Consider the following 24,377-nt stretch of genomic DNA (forward strand, 5'->3'; position numbering starts at 1 on the left):
GCTTCTCTGGGTCCAGGCCACTGTTTCATGACTCTCAATAACCAAGCGCATTCTCAGCCTGTGATGAACTTTGTGTCCCTTCAATGGAAAAGGAGGGAGCGGCAAACGTCCACGCCACACGTGGAGCGAGGGCGCCAACAACGGCTACTCAGCAAATACAGGACAGGTCAATACCAGCCTGATTTCCATTTCACCCGACAGAAAACAGGTGGTTTTGTTCCTGGATAGTTTGGAAGAACAACAATCAGCCTGCGTCTTAGCAGGTGGTGAACTGTACATAAAGCTTTGGGAACGCCTTGGGTGCCTGAACGCAGCAGAGGGCGGAGGTAACGGTTGGTTCCTTCTACTTTATTTTCCCAACGTGGACAATAGTGGCTTCTGAAAAGGAAGGGATTGATTCTCCAATCGATCAAATAGATGCACATATTCTACTTTGCCCGTTGGTCATATCAAATATGGCCAGTGTGCTGAAGATCTGGAGCGTTTTTTATGATGCTAGAATAAGCTATTAGACTGGCACTTGTTTTTTTTTTTAATGTTTTTTTTTTTTTTAAGGTAATTGTTTTATGCTTTGACGAGCTGTAGCATAGGAGGAAATATTTTGTTGAGATATAGCTGATTAATTCTTGGTTCTCTAATTTCATTTCAGTGAAAAAACATTCCTGGGTTTTCTTCATTTCCAGCAGTTTGGTAATAATTTCATCTTCAATACAAAACGCTTTACACAGAAACATTAGATGTTTTTTTTTTGTTTTTTTTTACAGAGAATGATTGTAACAACATTAAATTGGCCGCGCTTGAAAAGAAACAAACACGTAAATTATGCTTTGGAGTCTGTGTGAAAAAATGAAGTGTGTGAGTGAGTGTGTGAATGATCAAAGGGGAGATTCTGGTTTTGTACAGTGTAAATGCTTTCATACAAACAGCTGAGGGTCCATGTGCATCGTTTCCATTCTGTTGCTAATTCTCCAGACACCGTTTGTTTCTATATTCGATGTGCGGGGTGTGAATCACCATAGGTTAAAACACTGCACCTCATGTTCCTGCAGAGGTGGAACGGACACTATTTATAGTCGAAGCTTGGTTTATAAAAGGGCATTTTCACAGCTATATTTTATTATTATTGCCTGATTGATGAATGCTAACCCAGCAATGCTTTTCAGTTCAGCTACTGTACATGCATGACATGAGAGCTCTATCTGTATATAAGAGTGACAACCTTCTGCAGCCCATTAAATGACCCTAAAGGGGTTCGTGTAAATGCATCTGTATATTGTATAGCTAACACACTTTGTTTAAAAACAGCCTTATAGTTGTTGTAAAAGAAAAAAAACAAGTACAGCAGCTATGTACACACCAACCTTGAGGTTTGTTTGGGGACAGAACTCCACAATGCAACCGGCCGCGTGGCTTATGGCCTTTCCCAGCTGCCCAAACAACCAATTTCCATAGACGCATGAACCCAGATGGAAAACAACATCGCTGCTTCTCCTAAACAGCAGATGGTCACATGAGAGATGCTCTTTGGATGTGAACTAGGACCGGATGGTCAGCTGAGAGTTCTGTCCCCTTCCATGTGAGGCTCTGTGCCCTTCTATGCAACTTACCAGGTGTACTGTTAGACCTGTCATGTAGACTGTAATCACTGCCTTTTAGACACTGTGAATTTTTGGTACCCTATATTTTTGTATATTGTACATTATAAGGATAATAAAACCTTGATGCCAACAACACTACGGTGAGTGGGCTCTGTCAGAGTCACAGTACTGGTGCAGACTGATGGAGGCAGCACACCTGGCGGCTGTGACGTGGACCAGTTCCACAGGGTGCAGTCTCCATCTAGCACCAGAACGCGTCCAATAGGCCCATACTTTACACTGGACACACGTCAGACGTGCAGCCGGTCCCTCATCCCCGGGACAAATGGCCACGGCGCTGGAATCCTTAGCTGTACGAGAAGCGGGAGATGGATGGGACCAACGAGCCGAGCAGTCAGGGTGTGTCCAGCAGAGCCCGTGGATCACTGCTGGTGCCAGAGGCCCAGACACGCGCACTTCATCACGACAGCACCGTGATTGTGCAGCTGTGCAGAGCTGGAGAGCGGCTAGTGTCACCCCGCGATAGGAGCAGACACTATATAAACTCTGATAATATTCCCCCGCACACTGGCCCTCACATAAATAACAGAATGCGTCTCACACCGGAGCAACTACATCACTGCTTGTCAAAAGAGAGAACACCCCCCACACACCCCTGAATTCAAATCCCTCTACTGTAAATGCCCGCCTCATTTGGTTCAATGCAGCCCTGGCTGTACCTTTCAATTAGAGAGCGAAGCCTCTCCGCGGTTTTATTAATGGTCGCACTGAAAGCATTAATCAGTTGGTATTCTGCTGACGGACAGATGCGGAGATCGGCGCTTTGGCAGGCGGCCACAAGGAGGCTGGGAGGAGGAGGAGGCCCGGAGGAGGCGCAGATAAGATGGGAAGTATACGAGTATGAGAGGAGATGATGGGCCGCTCTAAAAGCCACCTTCTGTGACAGTGAGCAATGAGAAGCACAGTCAGGCAGACGGGATCAGCACCGATATTAAGGAGGAGGTTTGTTAAAAGAGTGACAGCGGCTGAAAAATGCGTCATTAGCTCCCACTAATGCATTCATCATGAATTATCTTGACTTTTAATGGAAACCTGAAAGTCACTGTTTACCAATACTTTCAAATAAAACCCGGGTTCCTTAATAAACTGGATCATCATTATAAACATTTATAACACTGATCCATTATTAAACTGATCTTTTGATACAGAAATCCTTCTGATAACTAACTGACAGGGACTCGAGCGCCGGTCCGGCGCCTGTGGAACTCACAGCTCACATCACAGTTGCGTAATGTGACCATCTGATGTTGATTCTGTGTTTACAGAGCAAGCAGCCGGTTGTTTTTGATGTGTTGTGCAGCGTCCCAGGGGGCGGCCGGCAGACGGACGTGTTCCTGCAGAGACAGGATGGGCAGATCACACGCCGTCTGAGGCGGAAGCCAAAGACGGCGCCTGAAGGTAACGAGGATCTGTCGCCTCTGTCACAAATCTCTCTTCTACAGAGATCAGGGAAACCGCTCGATATGATTCAACATATTAGCAATAATCCACCGGCCGCTGCTTCTGAGTGCGAGTGGGACAAAGCCTTGATAATGAAAATGAGTCGTGTGGAACATGTAATCAAAAAGGCAAGAGGCTGAATCCAGCTGACCTTTCAGTCTAATGCAACACATCAGTCAAACACTAGAACTTCATTACTACTGCAAAAGTAACAGGTTGCCAACACAACTAAACAGCAGAGAGCCAGACTAACAGGTGTGCTTCACACCCTCAGGCCCTCAGGGAGGCAACGTCCCTGCAGCCGAGGAGGCTGGGCTGCATCCGTAGCATCTCCTCCTCAGAGGACGAGACGGGTGAACGGTGCCAGGAGTTAACCCTGTCTGACAGAGAGAGATGAGTGGGCGAGACGGAGCCGTCAGAGATGGAGAGCCCTCTCCTCCTCCTAATGAACTAAAGGGGAGCACAAACGACGTTAAACCGCCTCAAATGCCAAATCTCCACATTCAGACGGTTAAAGAGCTGCAGCAGAAAGGGAGGGAGGGAGTGAGGGAGGATGGGCCGCGTCTAAGGAGCTGGGGTTGGTGGGAGCTGAGTGTGTGCGCTTGCACCAGATGATGATCAGAACGCTTATGGCACAAACATAAACCACTGGTAGTGTTGTCACTGCTAACGGCAGCTTGGTTCCAGTATGGACCCTCCTCCAGTCTCTGAGCCCGGACTAATGGATTCACAACACACACTAAGAAGACGTTCATGCTCACATTTGCTTTGCAGATCTTGGGCGGTAACACGTTGTAGGACATGAATCATTCATCGCGCCCGAGGCCCCGGTTTGGACATCACAGCTTAAGCTTATTCCCGTTCATAGTCATGCATGTGCAGCACGGGGAATTGAAAAGTGCTTAAACAACAAAAAAAGGAAACGGGTATTAAAGCTTCAAAAAAAATGAGAAGGTGACAAAGTAATAGCAAATTGGTTTCAGAGCAGGCGTTCGCCGCACGCTCAGACGGGCTTTTAAGCAATTTCCCTGTCCTTGTGCGCGTTTGATGCCTTTTCCTGCAATGTCACCGCAACACAGGCGCACAAACACGTGCGTCAAAGACACGGCGCTCCATTAACTGACAATTCCTTTCAAAGCCGCAATAAGGAGGTTAAAAAAAATAGAAAGAAAAAAGTTTCCTCTCGTCTGCGCCCTCGAAACGCAGACGTTGCCACAACACAACAGATCAGGAGCTCGCTCTGATCATGTCCCGTCAAGGACAAAAGGAAAAGTCTTTGTTTGGTTACACAAAAGGAAACGTCCTGTGTTAACGCTGCAGACGCAGACAGGCTCGTTCCTTCCTTCCAGCTGCAAGACTGATTTAGCTCCGCTGCTCCGATCGCAGACAATCACCCGCATGAGCCCAAATGAGCCACGCTGCATTTCTGCACCTGCTGCAGATGAGCAGCTTCGTGGAGACGCCCTGCGAGCGTAGAGCTGTAGGCGCTTCAGGGAGTCGCAGAAAGACCCGTCAGCGAGCTGCACGGCCGCTCCAACGCCTCCACGGCAGGTGAAGCCCTCGCTGCATCTGCGCTGCGTGTTTGTGTGCCACTGTTTACCCCAAATGTGAAGAACGGGTTCATTGTTACAAGGTCTCTGTGCGTGTTTACGCTCTGCTCTCTGTCTGTTGGTGAGGGGATCAGGAGGTTTACAGCGTGAACAGACTGAACGCAGAAAAAAGAGCTACACTGCTGAAATTAATTTCAGTGAGTCTTCAGTGAGTCAGAGTGAGTCTTCTTTCATAACTGTGCCATTCTTCACTTTTTAGACAAGATTAAGGCCTGGTCTTCGCCTCATGATTACAGTCAGAACACAAAGTGTTGTACAACCAAACCTTGAAAGAACATCTAAATAAGACACCTTTCAGTCTCTGATGGACCACAAAGCTGCTTTAGCTCTATTCAAATCTGTGAGCAACAGTTGAATAAGCCTGATGGGAGAGGAGAAATCAGATCCTTCATCTGCCTCCTGTATATAACCACAACTCCATCAACAAGGCTTCCTCTCCCTAAATAGTGTATCTTTATAACTGACCTTTATGTATGCAGCTTTGGTGCTGAAAGACAAGAGGAAATAACCTATTTTAGCTTAGCGTGAATTAAGCATCTGAAATGTGAAGAAGAAAATAAACTCTAAGGTCAAAGGGGTCATCGGACCCGGTCTGAAGCATTCATCAGGCTGAAACCAATCCCACAGTCCAAACAGGGAATAACAGATGATCACTCACTATTTAAGACAATATAATTTGGTCTTATTATTCAATATTAACTCAATCAAGTACAGAGCCAACTTTTTTTTTTTGCTGAGACAGCAGAGGAATGTGGGTTCAGCTCTGTGCTACGCTTGTGACAGACTGGTCCCTCACCAGTTTACAACAGGGTGATGTGGCGTTATGTCTGTGACAACGTGAAGAAAAACCTGCAGTAGAAACGAGCCTCGGCAGCAAAATACAATTTAAGCATCATTCATGTTGTATTCACTAGTTTATCCACCTTGTATATTTAGTAATTTCCCCCTTTACATTTCTAAAAGTACTGTGTTTAATACAACAGCTAATGAAGTCAGTCTCGTTCAGTGCCGGCACCAAAGGAAACTAGCAGGACTAAAAAGGCAATCTAATGCAGCCATTTTCTGCTCTCCAGCTGAGGATTTAATACTCAGTGGAGTGTTTTCTGGGCGGGATACTCAGCTCCAAATTGGAGCTCATTTTATTTTTATTCCCTCTCTATTCAACACCCACACACGTTCACACTCTTAGTGCTTCTCTCAAACACACAACGGATCTCAGGTAAGCGTTTGATGCCTCACAGCAGCTGTGTAATGTCACCATCAGTCGCGCTATCGACGACGGCTGTCGTAGAACTGGTACCGTTTTGTTTCTCAGCGACGAGTTTGTGACCTCATGACACACGCCTTTAAGATGCGGCAACAGCAAAGAGTCATCGCTCCTAGTGTAAACAGCAAAATTGCTTTTCACAATCAATATGTTCATTAGTGACAAAAATATTAAATCGCCGGAACATCCGCCAGGGACGCTTCCGTAATGAGCGTCTCCGCATGACCTCACATCACACACACAACTTGTGACAATGTGTCAAAATACAACTCAAAAAGTATTATTTCTGCAAGAGCTAGAAAAAGTAAACTCTGTCATTTGTCCCTTCAACTAAAAGTTTATCTGACAAAAGTACACGGAATTGATTCGGCACTGTCATCAGCTCAGTTGCATTTTAAGAATAAGAAAGCCTGAAATAATAAAAGCACAATTGTTCCAAGGTGTGATCTGATCTTTATCTAAGTGACGAGTAGACAAATATTTTTAAAAGTAAAAGACAACGAACACAATCAATAAAACAACCACAATCTGATGGGTGAATATGCTTGTGGTACATAGTGAATGTGCACACACTGTGGTATTATACAGTTAGGTAGAGACTGCAGTGTAACTAGCTTTACGATCATCTGAAATGGAAACTTACTCGAGCGCAATCTTTAACTCATAACTTTGGATGGTGGATGAGGCTGATTCCTCCAAAATAAAAGGGATAAGAGCAAAATAAAAGCAAAGTAAAAGCTGTAGCCTTAGTAGTTTGTAATACGTGCAAAATGTCACTAAATCAAGCCACTAAAATCAAGAGCTATAGTAGTAATTATAACGAGAATATAAGTTTATAATATGTTCAAGACTTACATTTCTCTGAAAACACGACCGTCACCTGTTCGGTCCTCGCCCCGAGCGGACACGTAGCGGGTCTTTAGCACGACGCTGCTCCTGCGAGTGAGCAATTAGCAGAAATTCTGTTCACTGAAAGTTGAATACTGCACTTTTTGCCTTGTTTTGGCCACGAACAAGAATATAATACAAACAACACACAGCTTTACTTACCGGGGCCTCGAGGTGCGATGACCTAGCATTAGCCGACTAGCTTTACGTTACGCAACGGAATTAAACTACAGACGAACAGCTGCGTCAAAGATGGTTCGTTTCACGCGTTTAAAATACTTCAAATTGATTCCAGCCTCTAGTTTAACCAACAATACAAAAAAGTTGCTAAATATATAAATAAATAACTTTTCGACTTCCAACTTTAAACTTGAGCTGCTCTCCGCTGGCTGACCACTGAAGTCCCGCCCACCAAGGCAAGCGATTGGTTAATGCTCAAGATTGAAAACCAATAAAAATGGGTATTTTTAGAGAAGTTTAATGAGTGCAGGATTATTTTTGTTGTTAATAATTTGCTGTTAGACTGTGTTTAAACTACAGGTGATTGGACATCGTCTGGTGGTTTTGATACGTTTTCAGGTCTCACAGTTCAGTTTAATAATTTTATAGACACTGCAAGTTTTAAAAAGCACAGAAACACAACTCGGTTTCAGTCAGTTCCTTTAACGGAGGTGAGAGTGATTCCGTCTCATCTGACAAGCTGGTGAATTCATTCATTCATTCATTGCTGTCAGTGTGTCACTATGATGGTACGTCAGACGGTGATGTTTCCTTTTATGTCCCGTTTTTCTCAGCTTGTCTAACACTGTTAAGGATCTCTGGATTCTCAGCTCAAAGGGTTTTTACGAAGCCTTAGATTTTGCTGTTCTGATTGAAAGTTAATTGAGCAAACTTTTTCCCTTGGAGCTTTCATGGCGCCTCCGTGTGATTCCAGGGCTCTGCTGGAGCGCATCGTCCAAATGGGCATCACTGAATCATCACTGTGTCCTAAAACCACAGCATCCTCGCTCACCTTTGATGAGGAGGACCATCGGGGGACACAGGTGACGTCTGAGTGCCTAAACAGATAATGAGCAGGACAGAGGAGCGCGCAGGAGCCGGCCTCTGAAGGCCCATCACCCTCAGACGAGGTGGGGAGCTGTGATCCAAATGGGCAACCGGCCCGATCAAAGCATGTCTGGCTGCTCCTCCGGCTACAGCCTTTCCGCTCGCATGCTTATGATAATTGCTCTTGCTCAGAGGACATGCTGCTTCCGTCTGGGCCACGTCCTCCAGCATTAGAGCTGAGGGGCCTTAGCCAAGCAGAACCTGGCGCTGCAGGTACAGGTACGCGTTCCGTTCTCTGATGCAACATGACATTTGGTTTAGAAAAGAGGCTACTTCATTAGTGACAGTGGAGTCGCGCTCCGTTACTGTTCGGCTCCGTTTGAAGCAGTGAGGTTCTTCCATAGGAGCTACAGTAAAGCACCACTGGAAACATCTATTACTTGTGATATATATCTGTCACACACATACACTGAGTCAGTCTCTTGTCTGTCCCTTTATGTTGAGAAATGCTGGTGGATCATCTAAATCTTAATTTAAGTGTTTTCCCACATGAGCAGGAAAATACTTCAAATTCAGCAGTGATGAATTGGTAAATTAGTGGCCAGCTGTCAAATGCCAGTGTCTCGGGCCTCTGCAGCCCATCGCTCCTCATCAGCAGCACCTCGCCCCTTTAAATATGTTGAAGATAAAGTAACAGGCGCTGTGATAGCAGTTGTGCTAAATGAGCCATTTGAAAGGACGACTCATTTTTCATAATAGTGAGAAGTCAATTAAAGGACTGGTGGCGCTAAGGGAGGCCCAAGGAGACGCCGAGGTGGAAAAGAGGAACGAGTGGGTTTTAGTCGCCAGAGGAGGAGAAGCGTCTCAGAGGAAACGCGTCAGGGACAGAAAAGCTGTTTCTGGAAACAAAAGATGGGCCATAAGAAGGTTACGTGCGGTGACATGACACTCGTATCCGTCAGCCAGCCGGCTGCTTTCATAGCCTCTGACAGGCTCAGCAAACACAGCCAAAATATCCAAATTGGTTGTGGGTAAAATAAAACCATTGTTGCTCTTTGTGCGCTTTCATTTGTTCCCGCGAGGACGTAAACAGCTTCAATAGCTCGTCTCACAATGACAAGGAGCCAAAGGAAGAAATTGGAATTGAACTCCCGCTGAAAGGCTGTTAATAAACAGTTAGTGAACAGTGGGAATCGTACGCTGCATCATTACCTTATCTCTGTCTGACAAGAAAACACAAGCAGCTCCTTTGTCCTGTGCTTGTTGACGTTGCTGCTGTTGTTGTTGTGTTTGCTCACACACGGGACTAATAGAGAAAAAATCTCATTTCTCTCTTGATGTAAATTGCTCCTTTTTGATTGTAATTTCCACATCAGGTAAAGAAAATAAAATTAATGAGATTTAATCAGAACGTTGAGTTGGAGCTTCCAGCAGCTTCGCTCTGTTTGCGTGTAAAGCTATAAAGGTTTACTTTGGCAGCTGATTGCTTCATGCTTGTACTGAAACCCAAAGTTATATTACGTTTATTTTTCTGTCTGTGGAAGATTAACTCAGCATCGTTTATGTGCACAGGATGACATGGTTGACAGTTCTTGTTTATGAATTTAAATTGTCTGCGCACCACTCACAAATAATTCCACCACACTGGCTGTTTGTCACTGCAACTATTAGAAAGTTTCATTAAAAACAATGACTTTTCCATAAACAGCTTTCTCCAGTAGCGGTACAGTGTTTATGCTGATGACATGTTTACGTTATTTCTTTATTAAACTCTCTCCTTGTTGGTTTTAGATTTGTCTTTATCACAGTGGACGCCGTAGAACGAGGCTGGAGGAGCCAATAAACCGAGACTCCAAAACAAAGCAGTTGTCGTTTCGCGGCTGGATTTGTGATGAATGTGTGCAGCAGCCCCCATAAAACCAAACAGATCACTGGAAGTCAACAATGGATTAATTTCCCATCCCCTGTAAATGCCATGCAATAATTTCAGGCACGCCCAAGCTTAAAGCTTCCAATCTGATACAGAACGGGGATGAATTCATTTGTGCGGGTTATTTTTCACGTCACTTGTGGCTTTGATTCATGACAAAAGTCTTGGCTCAGGTCGAGAGCTGCCGCCGGCTTAAAGGGCAGCGGCTCAAAGAGCACGGACGGAGCGCGGTTATAAATGAGACAAAGAATTAATCTCGGCATCTCTTCGTCCGCACACAAAGCCAGCGGTAATAATTAGGAGCAGGGTGAAGTCCTGGACAGTCTGATGCAGAGTCGCCCCAGAGACGCTGGCGCTCGGCAGCAGCGGAGCATGAGCTCATCCCAGCTGGGTCACGGGGAGGAAGGAAGGCGCCGCTCACGCGAGAACCTGAAGCACGAGGGTCAGTAGGTGCAGGAGGAATCAGAGGGGGTTTCCCACAGCGCAGGTGTCTGCTGACGCCAAGGAGCCGCCAAAGTAAGGCAGCAAATGGGCTCAGGTCGGCCGGAGCCCGGTGTGATGTCAGGCCGGCGGGCCAAGAGCAACAACACAACTCAGAGGTAGAACATTCCCACGAGTCCAAAGTGGTAAAAGGTGAGATTTGAATCAGTAATGGAGCGAAAATGACAAATCCGCTGCGTAGCTAAAACCGAATGAAGCTTGTAACGGTCACAACGTGAAGTAGGTTAATGCAGCTATGGAGGCTGCCAAAGGACTGGAGCTGACAATTAGCCAGTTGGCAACATGGCGCAAAAATGGTGATTAATGAATTAAGTCCATGTAAATGAATGAAATTCAACTAATTTAGACTTCAGGATGTTCAGAAACCGCTGGATCCAGTAATTCACCCGCAGCAGGAACTAAAACATCAGGATGTCACACAGAGAAAGCTCCTTCCTCGACTCTTTGTCCTTCTGCGACGCAGAAGTGAAGCACAGATTAAATTTTCACGGACTGCAGCCTTTACAAATAGCAAATAATGGCGCAGCAGCCACACAAAGGACGGAGTAGAGAGCTCGGCTGCGATAATAGCAGCACAGTTAACTACATGCATCGGCTCCGTCCTCTGAACCTTGGTGAACAAATAGGACAACAGTCGCACTCTTATTCTTAAAATGCTCATTTTAATAAGGTGCCAAAAATATTCAACAGTCACATTTGTTCTTTTTTCTTTCCACAGGCCAAGAATATTAAGAAGAGTGTGAGCTGCAGAAGAGAAGAACATGACCTTTAACAATATATAAAGACAAAATAGTCACAGTGTGGAGGAGAGAGAGGCTGAACGCACTGCACCGGGCATTAAGGCCACACGTCAAAAGGTAAGAGAGGTTTCTGTACAAGGAGAGAAAAACAACCGAGCACCCAATACGTTTTAGACGCCCTCAAACCCAGAGGAACCCACATTTAATGCGTCTTATCGCTACTGTGCAAGACAAAGACACAAAAACACCCTGAACAAGTAGAAGAAACGCGACAGCTGCGCCGTGTTTGCCTTTGTGCTCGTGTTCCTCCACATTTAAAACGGGCTTCTGTCGCCGCTCCGCTTTCATCAGTCGAGGAGCGAAAGAAACTGGCAACTTTCTATTTCCCTAAATGCTTTTTTCCCTCATTAGACTCTGAGATGGAGCAGAGACACCTGCTGGTGTGGGGAGGAACAGCAGCGTCGCCGGCACGAACACGTCTGGCTGATAAAATCATCTCCTTTCAGCGGCGGTCGTCCCCAAACATCCCATAACAGTGTTAGTGTTGAGATTCCAATAAATATCGGCAGGCAGAACGAAGGGTTAAAAAACAAAGACGCAAACAAACCAACATCGTACTTAAAAGCAAATCACAGATATGGACACATTTTGAACCGTTAACAGAAGTTTTAACTGATCCTTAATCAACGGCAGCTCCTGGTGAGAAAGTGCGGGTTTGTCCACTCTCCTCCTCGGCTGCTGCTACCACCTGTGGCTTCATCACCTGGAGAGGCCGAGGACACTGATCAGGACCCCTCATGGCAGGTGAGGCGACGGCGTCCGGCCAGCGAAGCCTCCTGGCGCCTGCTGATTGGCTCACGGGGCTCCAGTTCCACGTTGGAGGATAATGAGCCACAGTCCAGTTCACTTTAGACACATCTGAGCAAAGTTAATGAGCAGCGACACAGGTTGACACTGAGAACTTAAAAAAAAAAAAAAAAAAAAAAACGCTAACAAATGTTTATTTACCTACTAACAAATATTAACATCTAAAAACTGGTCATTACGTGTTTGACAGTTGCATTAAGTCAAGTAAACACTGATGTACAATTGCTCTGTGGTTCTTCATGGCAGTCATTTTATAGCAACTCTCTCAACACCAGCGTCCCAACATATACTGTATTTACACCAATATCCTAAAATACGAGTGTCTGGTCTTCCACTTGCCCATCGTCTCCCTTTTCCCCTCTTTGTGCACAAATTATTTCTCAGTTTAGTCATTGGGTCGCATCAGGTCCGGTCCGCGGCGCCGTCAGACGGAGACAAACACGTCCAGGTAGAGGCGGTCGTAGGACTCCCTGAACAGGAGGATGAGGACGAGGCTGAAGAGGCAGGAGCCAGTTAGACACCAGTTGATCCACGACAGATCTGGACACAGAAACACAAAGAGGTTTGAGTTAGACGCTGTCCATCGTGCTGGGCTCAAATTTTACAGGCCATCAGTGAGAAGAGGAGGAGCTCTCACTACTCACGACTACGCGACTACAGGGCAGATGTTTCGACCTGAACAACAATGCATGTATTCACAGCACAGTGTTGTAAACAGACATGAGACGTGGTGAAATCGCCTCCTGGGCTGTCTTTCATAATGATTCTGAATTATTCAGTGATATTGGCAGTGCTCTCCATTATCACTGACCTACACTTGAACCACAACGCGGTGCAGAATGAGGTGTTCTATTTTCTCAGCTCTGTTCAAGCTCCATTAACCGCTGGAGAGGCGCCGCGGCGCCCGCGGTAGCACCGGACCTGGAGAGCAGACGAGGCGCTCCGAGCTGCGCTGAACTATCGGCAGCTCCACTCATCGGCGCACAGACAAATAACTGGGTTTTGTTGGGCGCTTGCGCCGCAGACGTTCCGGTTTCTCCAGAGACGCCTGCACAAACACTCCGTCGCAGCCGACGCAAACATGGAGAACGGTCAGAACCCAAATCAATGAAGTCCTTCTTTGGGATGTATGAAGTGCCGTCTCAGCACATGTAGGTGTGAGGTGGGACTGATAACGAGCCAGGCTAAATACAACAAGCAGCGGCGCTCCCACGCTGGCAGGTTTCCATTAGGTCGTCATCTGCTGGCCGAAGCAGCTGATCACTGCATAAAGACGGAGCGGCATCGTCGTCGCTGATCCACCTTTTATCTGTGGCAAAAACCTCTGTGTGCACGGCTTCACCTCTTTCCCCGAGGAGAAAGGATGCGCTTTAAAAAGGCATGGAAATTAAAGGCATGATAAAGTGAAGCAAAAAGGAGGTGAGAGATTGGGTGAGGGTGTTTGTGGCGCGGTGTCGAGACTCCTGAAGCAGTCTCATTAATCAGCGGCGCGCGAGCCGGACAAGAGGAGCCCTGGTGTGGAGGCGGGTTAATGGAGTTGTGTTTATCTGACCCAGCTGTCCTCTCGCTCCAACGCCGGCTTGTTTTCTCAAATATGTGCTCCACAAAGAATCCTCTGTTTAAAGTTGGAGACAAGTAGTGTGTGTGTGTCTTCATGAATACTAATGTGGCAAAACATGGAGCTCAGTCACCTCCATCTGTCTATCAGTACAGACCTTAGAGGAGCAGACAGGAAGGGGTGATGGAGACCGCTTTTAACCCGTTTTCCTACTAGATACGTTGTCCTACTTCCTCCATCTTTCCACGGTGGTGCCATGGTAACCACCCTGAGGTCAGGGTCTTCAGATTAATTACCAGCTTTGTACATTTCACAAGAGGAGCCTATGAAGTGGAAGGAGAATAAAACATCTGTAAATCTGTTCTGTCTCATGCAAACGTCACATTTTTATTCTCACTATTGTGGGTCTGCATTATTATTCAGATGTTCATCGTTATTTTTGTTTGCATGAAGCAATCAACTCATTTAAGATAAAATGGGTAAAAGCTGAAACATTCCATTGTTGTTACAGCAAGAATCAGCTGTGGACCATCGCCCGATCTCAAAACAACAGTGGGCCGATTCACCAGGCACAAACTGGGCCGTGTGACCCGTCATCAATGATAACACACATTCAGATGTTTACGTGGAATTAAATCTGTTTTTCTGAATTATACACCTTGCTGAGGGTGTTGCAGGTGATTCGACCCGCCTGCTACGTTTAAACAGACCATACACATGATGGCTGGCGTGGTGAACTGCAGTGACCACATCAGCGTGAACGCTGGACACTTCATCATATTAAGAGCCCATTAGTGCAGCTGCCAGCATCAGCAGAACGCTGCTGCAGATGAAGACATCGACACGCATCCTATGGCCTGGATCAGTCTGATCAGGGGTCACTGCAGCCTATTATTAATGGGGCTCAGTCGTCCCAGGCTTTGTTTAAGAACACAGAGGTCACACACACTGATGCATAGAGCAGCTTTGTGTGTTAGTCAAGACGTGCATCTATCAAAGACACCACTTAACACCCAAGTAAATGTATAGCGTAGACTGACAGGCTGGGAGTTTGCCTGGAGGGATGACTGATAACGAAGGCTATGGGCTGTATATGGGGATATAAAGAGACGTGTTTTGTTCATTTAATCTGTTGAACTTTCTTTTTCTATTTTGCTTATGATCTAAAACAACAAATGAAAAGGCTTTCATCCTCCCAGGAGCGACTGAGCATTACAAAGATGACTTGTTTGTTTCTTTCTGTTTGTAGAACACCTCCACAGTCTTTTCGAGGGGTTGAGGAAGTCTGCCAAGACGTTCTTACTTCTTATGAGAAAGCAGCAAAGTTTGGCAAAGTACGACAAGCGTAATAGAGAATAAAAAGTCTAACAATTATTTTCCTGCGTGCAACTCAAGCTGAACTGAAACTTAATGCCTCCCATCCTCTGTTTCTCCACCACTAAACCTCTCACACTCCGTATTCCCCACGAAGCCCAAAACAGCAGCAGATGAAATCAAAGCAGATCTATGTGCAGCTTGGAGGCTTTTGTTTGTGAGTCACGTGAGTCACAGAGGATTCATGTTTTTTTAAAAACACAACAACAGAGTCAAGAGGCCAGTTAAGGCTCACTGAACCACGACCAGGCGCTCATGGATATGAAAATGGACAAGGAGGTAAATTCATAAATGGCTCTCTGCTGCAGGGAGAAGGAGCCATAATTCAGAATGCATAATGAGGCAGAGGGCAGCAAATGGGGAAAAAGACCTGTAAACTGGAAAAAGATGGAAATCTTTAAAGTGAGAAGTTGCCAATTTCCAATATAAAAAGGTGAAAGGGTTTTGAAAGAGCCAGAGACTCATGCAAAATGTATCATTTTTGAAGTCTGCATATGATTTGCCACATCCATTATGTGGCTACGAGGAGGAAATTAGAGTAATGAGACAGCCCACTACAATACCTCCAAAGGGAATTTACATAATAATCAAATTAATCTTGGAGGGAGTGATCGCGGCAGAAGAACACAATGCAGATGGTTTCCAAACAGGCAGGAGACAGACTTTCCACAGCGCCTCGGCCTGAGCTCTAGGTCCAGACCAGAATGAAACACACTGCAAGCACAACATCAAAATACTCCACCGAGCTATTACTGTCGTGTATTATTTTAAGGTCATTCCACAACCGTGTGGATGAGTCAGAGCAGCAGCTCTGCTGAAAAGAAAAGCTTTAAAATGAAAATCCTCACTTTCTTGGATCGGAAGGAACGAGATTAAAACTCCACAGACGAGGCAGCAGCCGCCGACGTCTGCTCTAACTGTAGGAACTGCACACTTCCACACAGTTGGAATAAGATCGGCAGCAGCGTGGACGTCCTGACAGGACAGCGTCGGTGCAGTGCACGGTTTCTGGCGACTTCGGGGTGGGAAGTGAGGAGAAAAAAAGGCCACGAAAGCCTCCTAGATCTCCGCTTGATCATCCTCCCAGCTGTCACAGGGAAGCTGTCAGGACCCATGTCAGCATATCAGATGCCCTTCAACTCGCAGCTAGACACAAATCATGCAACATATTGGGATGGATGTATGCACACACGGCTTCCAACCACCAGGCTCGCCATCATTCAGCCTGCAGAGGAAGCCATCATGTATTCTTTATGAGCTCCTCTGCTGCGACTGTGTGTTGGCCTGCAGCTGCTCTGTCTGCACAAAGTGCTTCAATCCACACCTGATATATTTATGTCTAATCTATGTTTTATCACCATACTGACGTTGGGCAGGTTCTGAAATTTCTAAATACACTTTGATCTGAATAGAAGTCTTAAACCGGCTCATCTGCTCTTTTCATCTCAATTTCTCCAGTGAAAGATATTTAGATCACATTTCAATCTAATTGCTCCGCTGAAATTATTAAATTTTTCAATTTGATTCATAACTCACATGTCAGATAGAACAACAATAATCATTTGAAGTAATAAAAAAAACAATAAAACTCTGCAGCATTGTTCTCATCCCGTGGGGTTGTGTGTCATGTGTTTGAGACCTGCTGCTTTCATGCCCAAGCTGTCGAACTTGTGTTGTACAGCCCACGGCTGTTTAGGTCAAACAAGAATCACATCCACCTGCACCAGCAAGTCGACCCAGAAGGCAGGATCAAGATACAGTCGTCAGGCAGCAGCTGTCAGTAGCCTCGTAGCAATCAGGAGCACTTGGCAGAGGAGGACCAAGAGCATGAATATTTATGAGGATCTGAAAATATATTTCTTATTTACTCAAACAAACACGGTGTAAGAAGCGGATATCGGAGACAGAGCCGTCTTTCCAGCTGATTGGAACTGTGATTCATCTAAACTTCCAGTGAAGGTCAATAAACACGCAGGCAGGTGGCAAAGATCAGAGTTAAGCTGGACGCACGTGTGCGTGTGTGTGTGTGTGTCCGTGTGAAACACACACACACACACACACACACACACACACACACACACACACACACACACACACACACACACACACACACACACACACACACACACACACACACACACACACACACACACACACACACACGTGGTTGCTTACATGGATGACTAAGCTCTGTTTACTTGTGAATTTGCTTTCTCCTGAAGCCACAGAGGCAGAAAAGAAGCAGATGACACGCCGCCTCCTCTGCTGTGGGCTCAAATTATTAGATTAAAATCTGCCAGGGAGCCGAATTCAAACATGAATTTCACACTAAATTGCAACAGGAAGTTTTTCTGTCAGTTGCATCAAACACTAATTTTACCCACTGTCCCTTTACCAGCAGTATCTGCAGGGCTTAAAATCGATGTTTGAAAACAACGGAGGCGCCGGCTTTAGAGGGTGAGAGAAAGCTGCAGGGGGCATGAAAGCTTCTGAATTGAACAGATTCAGATTTTTGGAGACATACACATCACATACAAACACACTCCTCTATTACCTGTGCAGTAAAAGGTGAGAAAGAAAAGGAGCAGCCCAGTAAACAGGTTCCCAAGGAAAGTGACCACTCCACAGGTGATGCCTTCAGGGACCGGATAGACCGTCTCGACGAAGAGCTCGAAAAATATTGGCACGCTGCTGTTGATGAATATGCCCACGAGGATGCAGGAAGTGTACAGAATGGCTGTGAAAGACAGAGCAAAGAGTCCAATCAGACTCTGATCATCGATGCAGTCATTTCAAACAGACAATGCAACGGTCAGGTTCGCGGTGATTTACGCCTGTTGCACCGTTCACTCTCAGCAGCAGATGTATTTATGAGCGAGCCTCATCCTGAAACAACTTCTCATTTAGACCGTCTCCCCCTTAAGGTGGCAATTCGTTTGAAACAGGATGCTGCTACTATAACTAGTGTTCTACAAATGTTTTGTATTAGATTTGCAGTTGCACAAACACTTTCATGCGTCATCACATTTTGTCTGCAGCTCGCGGTCGTTAGCATCTTCAGCCTCTCTTCAGTCTCCCGGTGTTTCACGGTGGGTTTGTTGTTTGAACACTCGAGGACTCCGGCGGGTCAGCGTCGCCCTTAAAAGTGACCGATTGCCACAGAATCTCATCATGACTCGCGCTCTCTGCTGCTGAGACGCGCCTTGTTTCACTGCGGCGACAGCATTAGCCAGGTGATGAGCGGTGCCTGGTGTTTTCTTGAAATAATGCTTGGAGTTCTGCCCAAAGGGTTCAATTTTTGTCTCATCAGACCACAGAAACATTTTCCTCGTGCTCTCAGAGTCCTTTAAATGCTGTTTGACAAACTCCAAGGTGGCTGTCAAAAGCTTTTTACACAAGAGTGGCTTCTGTCTAGCCACTCTACCATAAAAGCCTGAGTGATGGAGAGCAGCTGCGATGGTCCTGACATTCCCTTTGAATTGCAGAACCTTACACAGGTGCGTGTCTAAGGCCAATCAATCTGTTCAATCCGATATGACGGAGGTGGAGTCCAATCAAGTGCTAGACAGCAGTAATTACTACCTTGGCCGTATGCTGGATCTGAATTAGCTCCATGTTCTAGTATCTGGCGCTGTCCCTTTACCACAATTAACCTTTGCAAAAGTGATCTTACCCAAAGGTTTATGCTACAATAAACACTGCCCATTATTGACAGCTGCACGTTTTCATATTTGCAGAGGCACCAGAGAGTGTTCAGCATGTTTGGCAGCAACCTCCGTATAATGGCACCTGTAGTCCTTTGGCCAGCGCCTAAATTGATGTGTGGCTGTGTAGTGGAGGGGCTGAGCAGAGAGATTAAGCAATCACCTCTGGAGCATCACTGCACCCTCCGTACGCCGTATCACAGCAGATTGGTCCAAATGAGTTCCCAATTAGCCCGCACGTCCCTTTAATCACAGCGCCTCTGAGGGCGATCATGCCTGTCTGCTTGCCTGCCTTTCGTTCAGCCATCCAACACAGAATAAAGGCAGGGTGGGGAGAAGTATAAGCAAACGATGCAGCGCTGGCCACTGAACCTATGTAGCTGGAGTCAGAGACATAGGATGAAACAATAGCAGAGGTACAAAGCCTGCTGCACCTCACTCCTGTTGAGAGGAGACAATACTAATTTCTAGGAACTTTAGACTAGACCTTGATTTGAACTGGTTCAAACCAACCAGGTTGACCTAGTTTGTTGCCTGCCATAAAGAAAGGAGAATAATCAATCAACTCACGTTAGATGATGGAGCAACATGAAAAACGTTTTATCAATAGTTAAAGGAAATCCTTAGATCTGCTGCTGAACTTGTGTGAATACCTGACTGAAACATCAATAAAGGAGCTAATGGCCATGAACTGATCATTTCCGAGCCTCTGTTACCTGGTGAATCTGTGAAAACCTTCCATGTAATGGATAGTAGAAGGTTGTTACGGCTCGTGTAAAGTTCTAGGTGAATTCAGAATACTGCAGGCATTTAGAGGATTGTTTATAATCCAGCCCTGACTTTGACCTCATAATATTCAGACCATCACATAATTGGTTCTAACTTGTGCCAGTTAATGTTTAAGCTCTTAATAAAGTGGAGTTTTATTCCATCTGCTACTTTGGGTATAAGACCAGCAAAACAGAGACATAAACACAAACCTAAACCGAAATGCAAATGACCTTTTCCACTCGTCACAGCAGATTACATTGATTTGTGCGTTTGCGCTGCTGAGCATCCACGCTGGGATTTTAGGGTTTGATAGATGACGTTACGCTATCACAGCAGCCTTTTGTGCGATATGCCAGGTGGATGAACGGGGTTGCAGGCCGACTCCTGCAGACTGCCAATGTCTGGGATAAGAGGACATGAGACAGAACGAGAGCAGTGCCAGAGCGTGGAGAATGATGATGGATGATGATGGCCAGAATCAGTGGCTTTGAACAACATGCTGGTGTACTCATTAGCTTGGCTTTGGTAAAGTCCACCAGTGTCCCCGACAGGTTCACCGTTAATGCCTACTAATGAACCGGTTCTGCTGAATATGTACCAATATGCAGCGCTCAGGCTCCAAGTATAGTTTTATTGATCTGGCTCAGGTTTCCAACGTTTACAATCATACTGGGAAAAGAATGAAGGAGCCAAGACACGTTCATTACGCCTGAATCCATCACTGTGTCTTAACTAGGAGACTGTAAACGACTATTATTTTAATGCTACTTATCAGATTCAGGACAATGAAAGTGAGGAGTTACATCTCATAACTCATAAACTGGAAAAAGGAGTGGACTGTGAAAAATACTAAAGAATATCGTTAATCAATGCAAATAAATAGGGTTAGAGCTGTCCTCGTGAAGGTCTCTGTTTCTGACTATGATTACTCTAAAGCTTGTTCTTATCCACATTAAATGTGCTTTATTCTGTCTATTGAACATATGCAGCGGTTACTGTTGGCTAAAAAGCAAGCAAACATGAGCTGGATGAATGTAAAGGAGACCCTCCTCTCAGCCGGCTCTGACACAAGGTGATGCTGCTGTGGACCCACCTGCAGTGGAGGGGAGGTGAGTGACTCGGCTCAGACAGGTGAGAGTGAACCAGGTAGAGGCCAGCGAGGCTCCTGCCAGCATCAGCACCAGGATCAGCTTCAGCATCCCCCGGATAGAGTCTGCAAACCTGCAGCAAGAAGGTGAAGCTTTATTTAAAAAACAGTAAGCAGACGACGGCTATATACAGAACCAGTCTGTGTTCACTGAATACCGACAGCTGCATCGTGAACACAATGAAAAACAATGCATTGTCTCAGAGTTCGCTTCTTCTGTGACTCGTGTCATAATTTATTACCGGGGACATATTTCAGGACGGAGCCAGGGCTACATGACTTCCTTATTCTACTTTCTCCGCGTGTCAGCTCTACTTGTCATTACACATGCAGACAATATTCTAAGAGTTGATTCAATTTGTCCCACCAGCTAAGCTAGCTCACTTGAGACATGCATATTGTGGAAGACAAGCCACCGGGCCGTTTCCAAGCTCCCGAGCACCGCGGCTTCTCTTGAAGGACTTTTTCAACCATTACAGTTCATTAACTCCTCTCTGCTTGTGAATGAGGAAGTTACTGAAGCCTGCAGGAAAGACTGACACTAATTACTTTTGTTTTGTTGCTCGCAGATAAGATGCTTGGAAAAAAAAAAGAGGGCTGACAATGAACTTACTGTAGGAATTAAAAATAGTGGAAATGGCTGATTAGCTCAGATTCAGGTTGTGAAGCTCTGCCGCGTCTGCTGAAAGCCCAGGGATGAGTGAAATCATCCTTCGAAGGAATAATGAGAACATCTCCACTCAGACCGTCCCAGGATGGCATTTTTAGATGACAATAATGTCTCCTGGGTTTGCATGGCCTGTCATTCACAGACTCAACACATTCCCTCCATGTTCAAAGACATTCACTATGCTGTATTCCCACCTCCCGATTTTAAATCAACCTAAGAGATTTTAGAGCAGGCTGAGGTGCAAAACATGATGAATTCTGTCAGTCTCTTCTAATAAACACATCACCATCTGACATATTTCTTTTGCGTGACTCTGCTGGTTGCAGTCTGCTCAGACAGCTGACTGGCTGCCACTGCACTGAGATAGCTGGCTGCTCAGCCCACAGTGAGACCCCTCAAATCAGCGTTACCCATCTGCCACCGCCTGGCTCACATCCACAACCCTTCAACTACCTCTGGTGCCACAGAGCCACCAAATCCTGCACCGGTGCCCAGCCAGAGTCTGATCTCTTTGCAGAGAGGATCATAAGCTGCTCTCCTGTATGGATTCCAATCGATATGCTAGAAACAGCGTAAGCAGCTTATTTCCTCATACTCCTCCTGTGACGCTCCCTAAGTCCTGTTGATAAAGAGCTTGGTCACTGAATAACAAGATAAGTTAGGTGTGACACCGTTAGAAATAACACAGCAACAATTTACAGTATTCTGACTGTAGTCAGTGGGAATTAAAGGGACGGCCGTGGGTGTTTTCTACAGAAACAAGGATTAATAGAACAATTTTGAACGCTATTAAACAAGAAAACAGGTTTCTATTAAGATTTGTGCATCTCCCATAATGTCATTTACAGCTCGTTTGGACTACTCGCTGAGTAAAGAGGGTCATGTCGTCTCATGAGGTAACGTTGGAATTAAAAGCCTATCTTTTACGCTCCTCTAACAGGATTTATTGGCCATAAAGATATCATCATCCCAGTCGTGTAGAATCAGATTCCATTTTCTGGCTTCCCAGTGCCAGCAGGGTATGACGAAATATCACCACCAGGCTGATGTTATCATTAGGGCCTGTCTACTTCTTATTTTTACTGAGGGACATGTAGTAAATACCCAAATACATGTACAGTAGACAGTATGATGTGGTGACCAGCGTGCAAACACACACCGTCCCTGCCGTCTCATCTCATTAACTTGGACTATTGTCTAGACCCGTGTTATGGAAACGGAATAATCTTGTTCTGATTTCTGACACCTCTTCCTCCCGGCCACCACAAATTCCTCCCTCATCCTAAAGCTGGTAATAGGAGGATAATGAGGGACTGGGACACTCTCTCCCCACACTCCCCAACCTGTGGATGCCGGTGTCATCCAATCAGCATTTGGGTGAGCCACACAATTAAACAGCTGTCAGGCAGTTTGTCAAACGCTTCCATGACGGCTGTCACACCTTGGAGGCGCCACCACTAACTCCATCTGCTGCATTAAGCTTCCTGCCGTTCAACTCTCCACAAGCAACACACGAGTGCTGAAATATTCTGCAAGCAGCTAGCGCTTTAGCAAAGGCCAAGTGCTGATGCTCCAAGAAGTCTTGCTTTGCTGGAGTACCAACCACTTAATATGTGAAACTGCAACACCTGCAGCACAAAATGCATTTAAAAGGGGCCCATTTCCAGCTCCCTGTGGCAAACCATGCTCCGCACCGGCATGGTGCTGTGCTAGCTGGAGTGAGAGGCCAGCGAGTGGCATGTAATAAGCCACATCTCCACATTAACATCTTAAGAGCTGCTAGTGGGGAAGATAAGGGCCAAAGAAGGCTCTCTGTTCAGTTCATTACCACAGAAGCTGCCTGAGAATGTATCTAATGATGCCTGGTCGCACCAGCTGAGAATAAGGAGAAAAAGGAGCAAGGGAGGCAAGATTTAGTTTAAACTGAGAAAAAAGAAATTAGAACGACACAGGTTTCCTCTCTACTGTTCTCTAATTTCTCTAATCAATGCGCCTGGGTTGGATTACGCCTAGAAGCTAATCTCCCAACGAACGAGGAGATACGAGGAAGAAGAAGCTATGGGCTCAGTTACTGATGATCCTTAATGAAAATGTTTGATTCCTGCCGCGTGTGTCCCAGAAACAGCAGCTGCCAGGTTCACACATAGTCATGTTCTGTCTTTGCGTAACACTAACGGGGTCTATAATTAAACTAACTGCAGGACTTTAGGTGGCGGGGAGGATGCTGGAGCATCCACTGAGAACCCACGCAGACATGAAGAGAACGTGCAAACTGGCTGACCACAGCCAGGCCCTTCTAGCTGCCGGCGCTAACCGCAACATCACCTCATCACCCGTTTCCTCTTTCAGGTTCTGAACTAATAACGCCGTGCAGAGCTGTGCAATTCTGCAAGTCTGTTAATCCAACATGCGCCAAATAAATCTACAAATTTCCCATTCTGGCCTTGAAGCAGATGGTTTCCAAAAACAGAGCGGAAAAAAACAGTCTCTACATATGAAATAATCTGAAAATCTGTGTTTGACTGCAATAATTTATAGCTGCCCAAACAGGCCATGTGGAGGAATATGGCTGCTTGGAAGGATTTCATTTGATCACAACGTTACTAGTGTGAATGCTTTGTAAGAAACATTTCTGAATCATAAAATAGTAAAATTAACAATTATGATCAGAGACAGAGGGGAGAAATCTGAACCAGATGCCCATCAACACCGTTTCACACAGCAGCACATAAAGAACATGGCATGGGGCCAGTTATTAAAGCCCAGTTTCATTTATCTATCAACTGTTGCTCCAAGGAGAAACTAATCAATCTCTCCATGCAGTCAACACCAATAATTCAACAGCTCTGTTTACATACACTTTCATCTCCTGCTGCAAACAGCTTCATTGATTAACAGTGGGAGTTATGGACTCATTTCTCTGATTACAACTTAAAGAAAACAGTGGGCCTGCCTTAAAGTGCTGATTGGGCCCCGGCCTGCAGTAAACAGATCCGTCAGAGCAGGACCGAATCCGGTGTTTTTGCATACTCTACTCTTTCTCTGTCCATCGATGAAGGCGAGAACAGCAAAGTGAACAAATGTCGACCAATCTGGACAACGAAAGTATAACTTACCGGGCCATCGCTACTCCAAACACACATCCGCCGACAGTTGACCAAAAACCAATCCAGCCAGCATCCACCTGTTTGTAGGAGGAGAACAA

The 24,377-nt window shown here is 45.7% G+C and overlaps 2 protein-coding genes and 1 long non-coding RNA gene across 21 annotated transcripts in view; 1 reads left to right on the forward strand and 2 right to left on the reverse strand.

The window, feature by feature from the left end:
- The window catches only part of sema5ba (sema domain, seven thrombospondin repeats (type 1 and type 1-like), transmembrane domain (TM) and short cytoplasmic domain, (semaphorin) 5Ba), a 94,674-nt gene extending 92,941 nt beyond the window's left edge, over positions 1–1,733 (forward strand). For all 6 annotated transcript variants that reach the window (XM_029136917.3, XM_029136918.3, XM_029136919.3 and 3 more), the window contains one exon: positions 1–1,733. This exon is cut by the window's left edge and continues 581 nt beyond it. The gene's annotated coding sequence lies outside the window, so the exon portion shown is untranslated.
- LOC114847324 (uncharacterized) overlaps positions 1–7,266 on the reverse strand; it is a 20,488-nt gene extending 13,222 nt beyond the window's left edge. For 10 of the 12 annotated variants that reach the window (XR_008693467.1, XR_008693466.1, XR_008693465.1 and 7 more), the window contains exons 1-2: positions 7,026–7,266; positions 6,831–6,911 (exon numbers count right to left, since the gene is read on the reverse strand). This is a non-coding gene — a long non-coding RNA (uncharacterized LOC114847324). Of the gene's footprint in view, positions 1–5,173; positions 5,196–6,618; positions 6,634–6,830; positions 6,912–7,025 lie in introns of those variants that run through there. The other 2 variants (XR_008693460.1, XR_008693464.1) reach the window with 2 other exon arrangements.
- Positions 7,267–10,983: 3,717 nt separating this feature from the next.
- The window catches only part of slc49a4 (solute carrier family 49 member 4), a 28,898-nt gene continuing 15,504 nt past the window's right edge, over positions 10,984–24,377 (reverse strand). For 2 of the 3 annotated variants that reach the window (XM_029135757.2, XM_055504836.1), the window contains exons 6-9: positions 24,289–24,356; positions 20,449–20,576; positions 17,435–17,617; positions 10,984–12,488 (exon numbers count right to left, since the gene is read on the reverse strand). In XM_029135757.2, coding sequence (XP_028991590.1) covers positions 12,373–12,488; positions 17,435–17,617; positions 20,449–20,576; positions 24,289–24,356 — 495 coding nt within the window. In that variant the 3' untranslated portion in view covers positions 10,984–12,372. The remainder of the gene's footprint in view (positions 12,489–17,434; positions 17,618–20,448; positions 20,577–24,288; positions 24,357–24,377) is intronic. The other variant, XM_029135758.2, reaches the window with a different exon arrangement.

Source organism: Betta splendens, chromosome 21, assembly GCF_900634795.4.
Source record: "Betta splendens chromosome 21, fBetSpl5.4, whole genome shotgun sequence".
Taxonomy (NCBI): domain Eukaryota; kingdom Metazoa; phylum Chordata; class Actinopteri; order Anabantiformes; family Osphronemidae; genus Betta; species Betta splendens.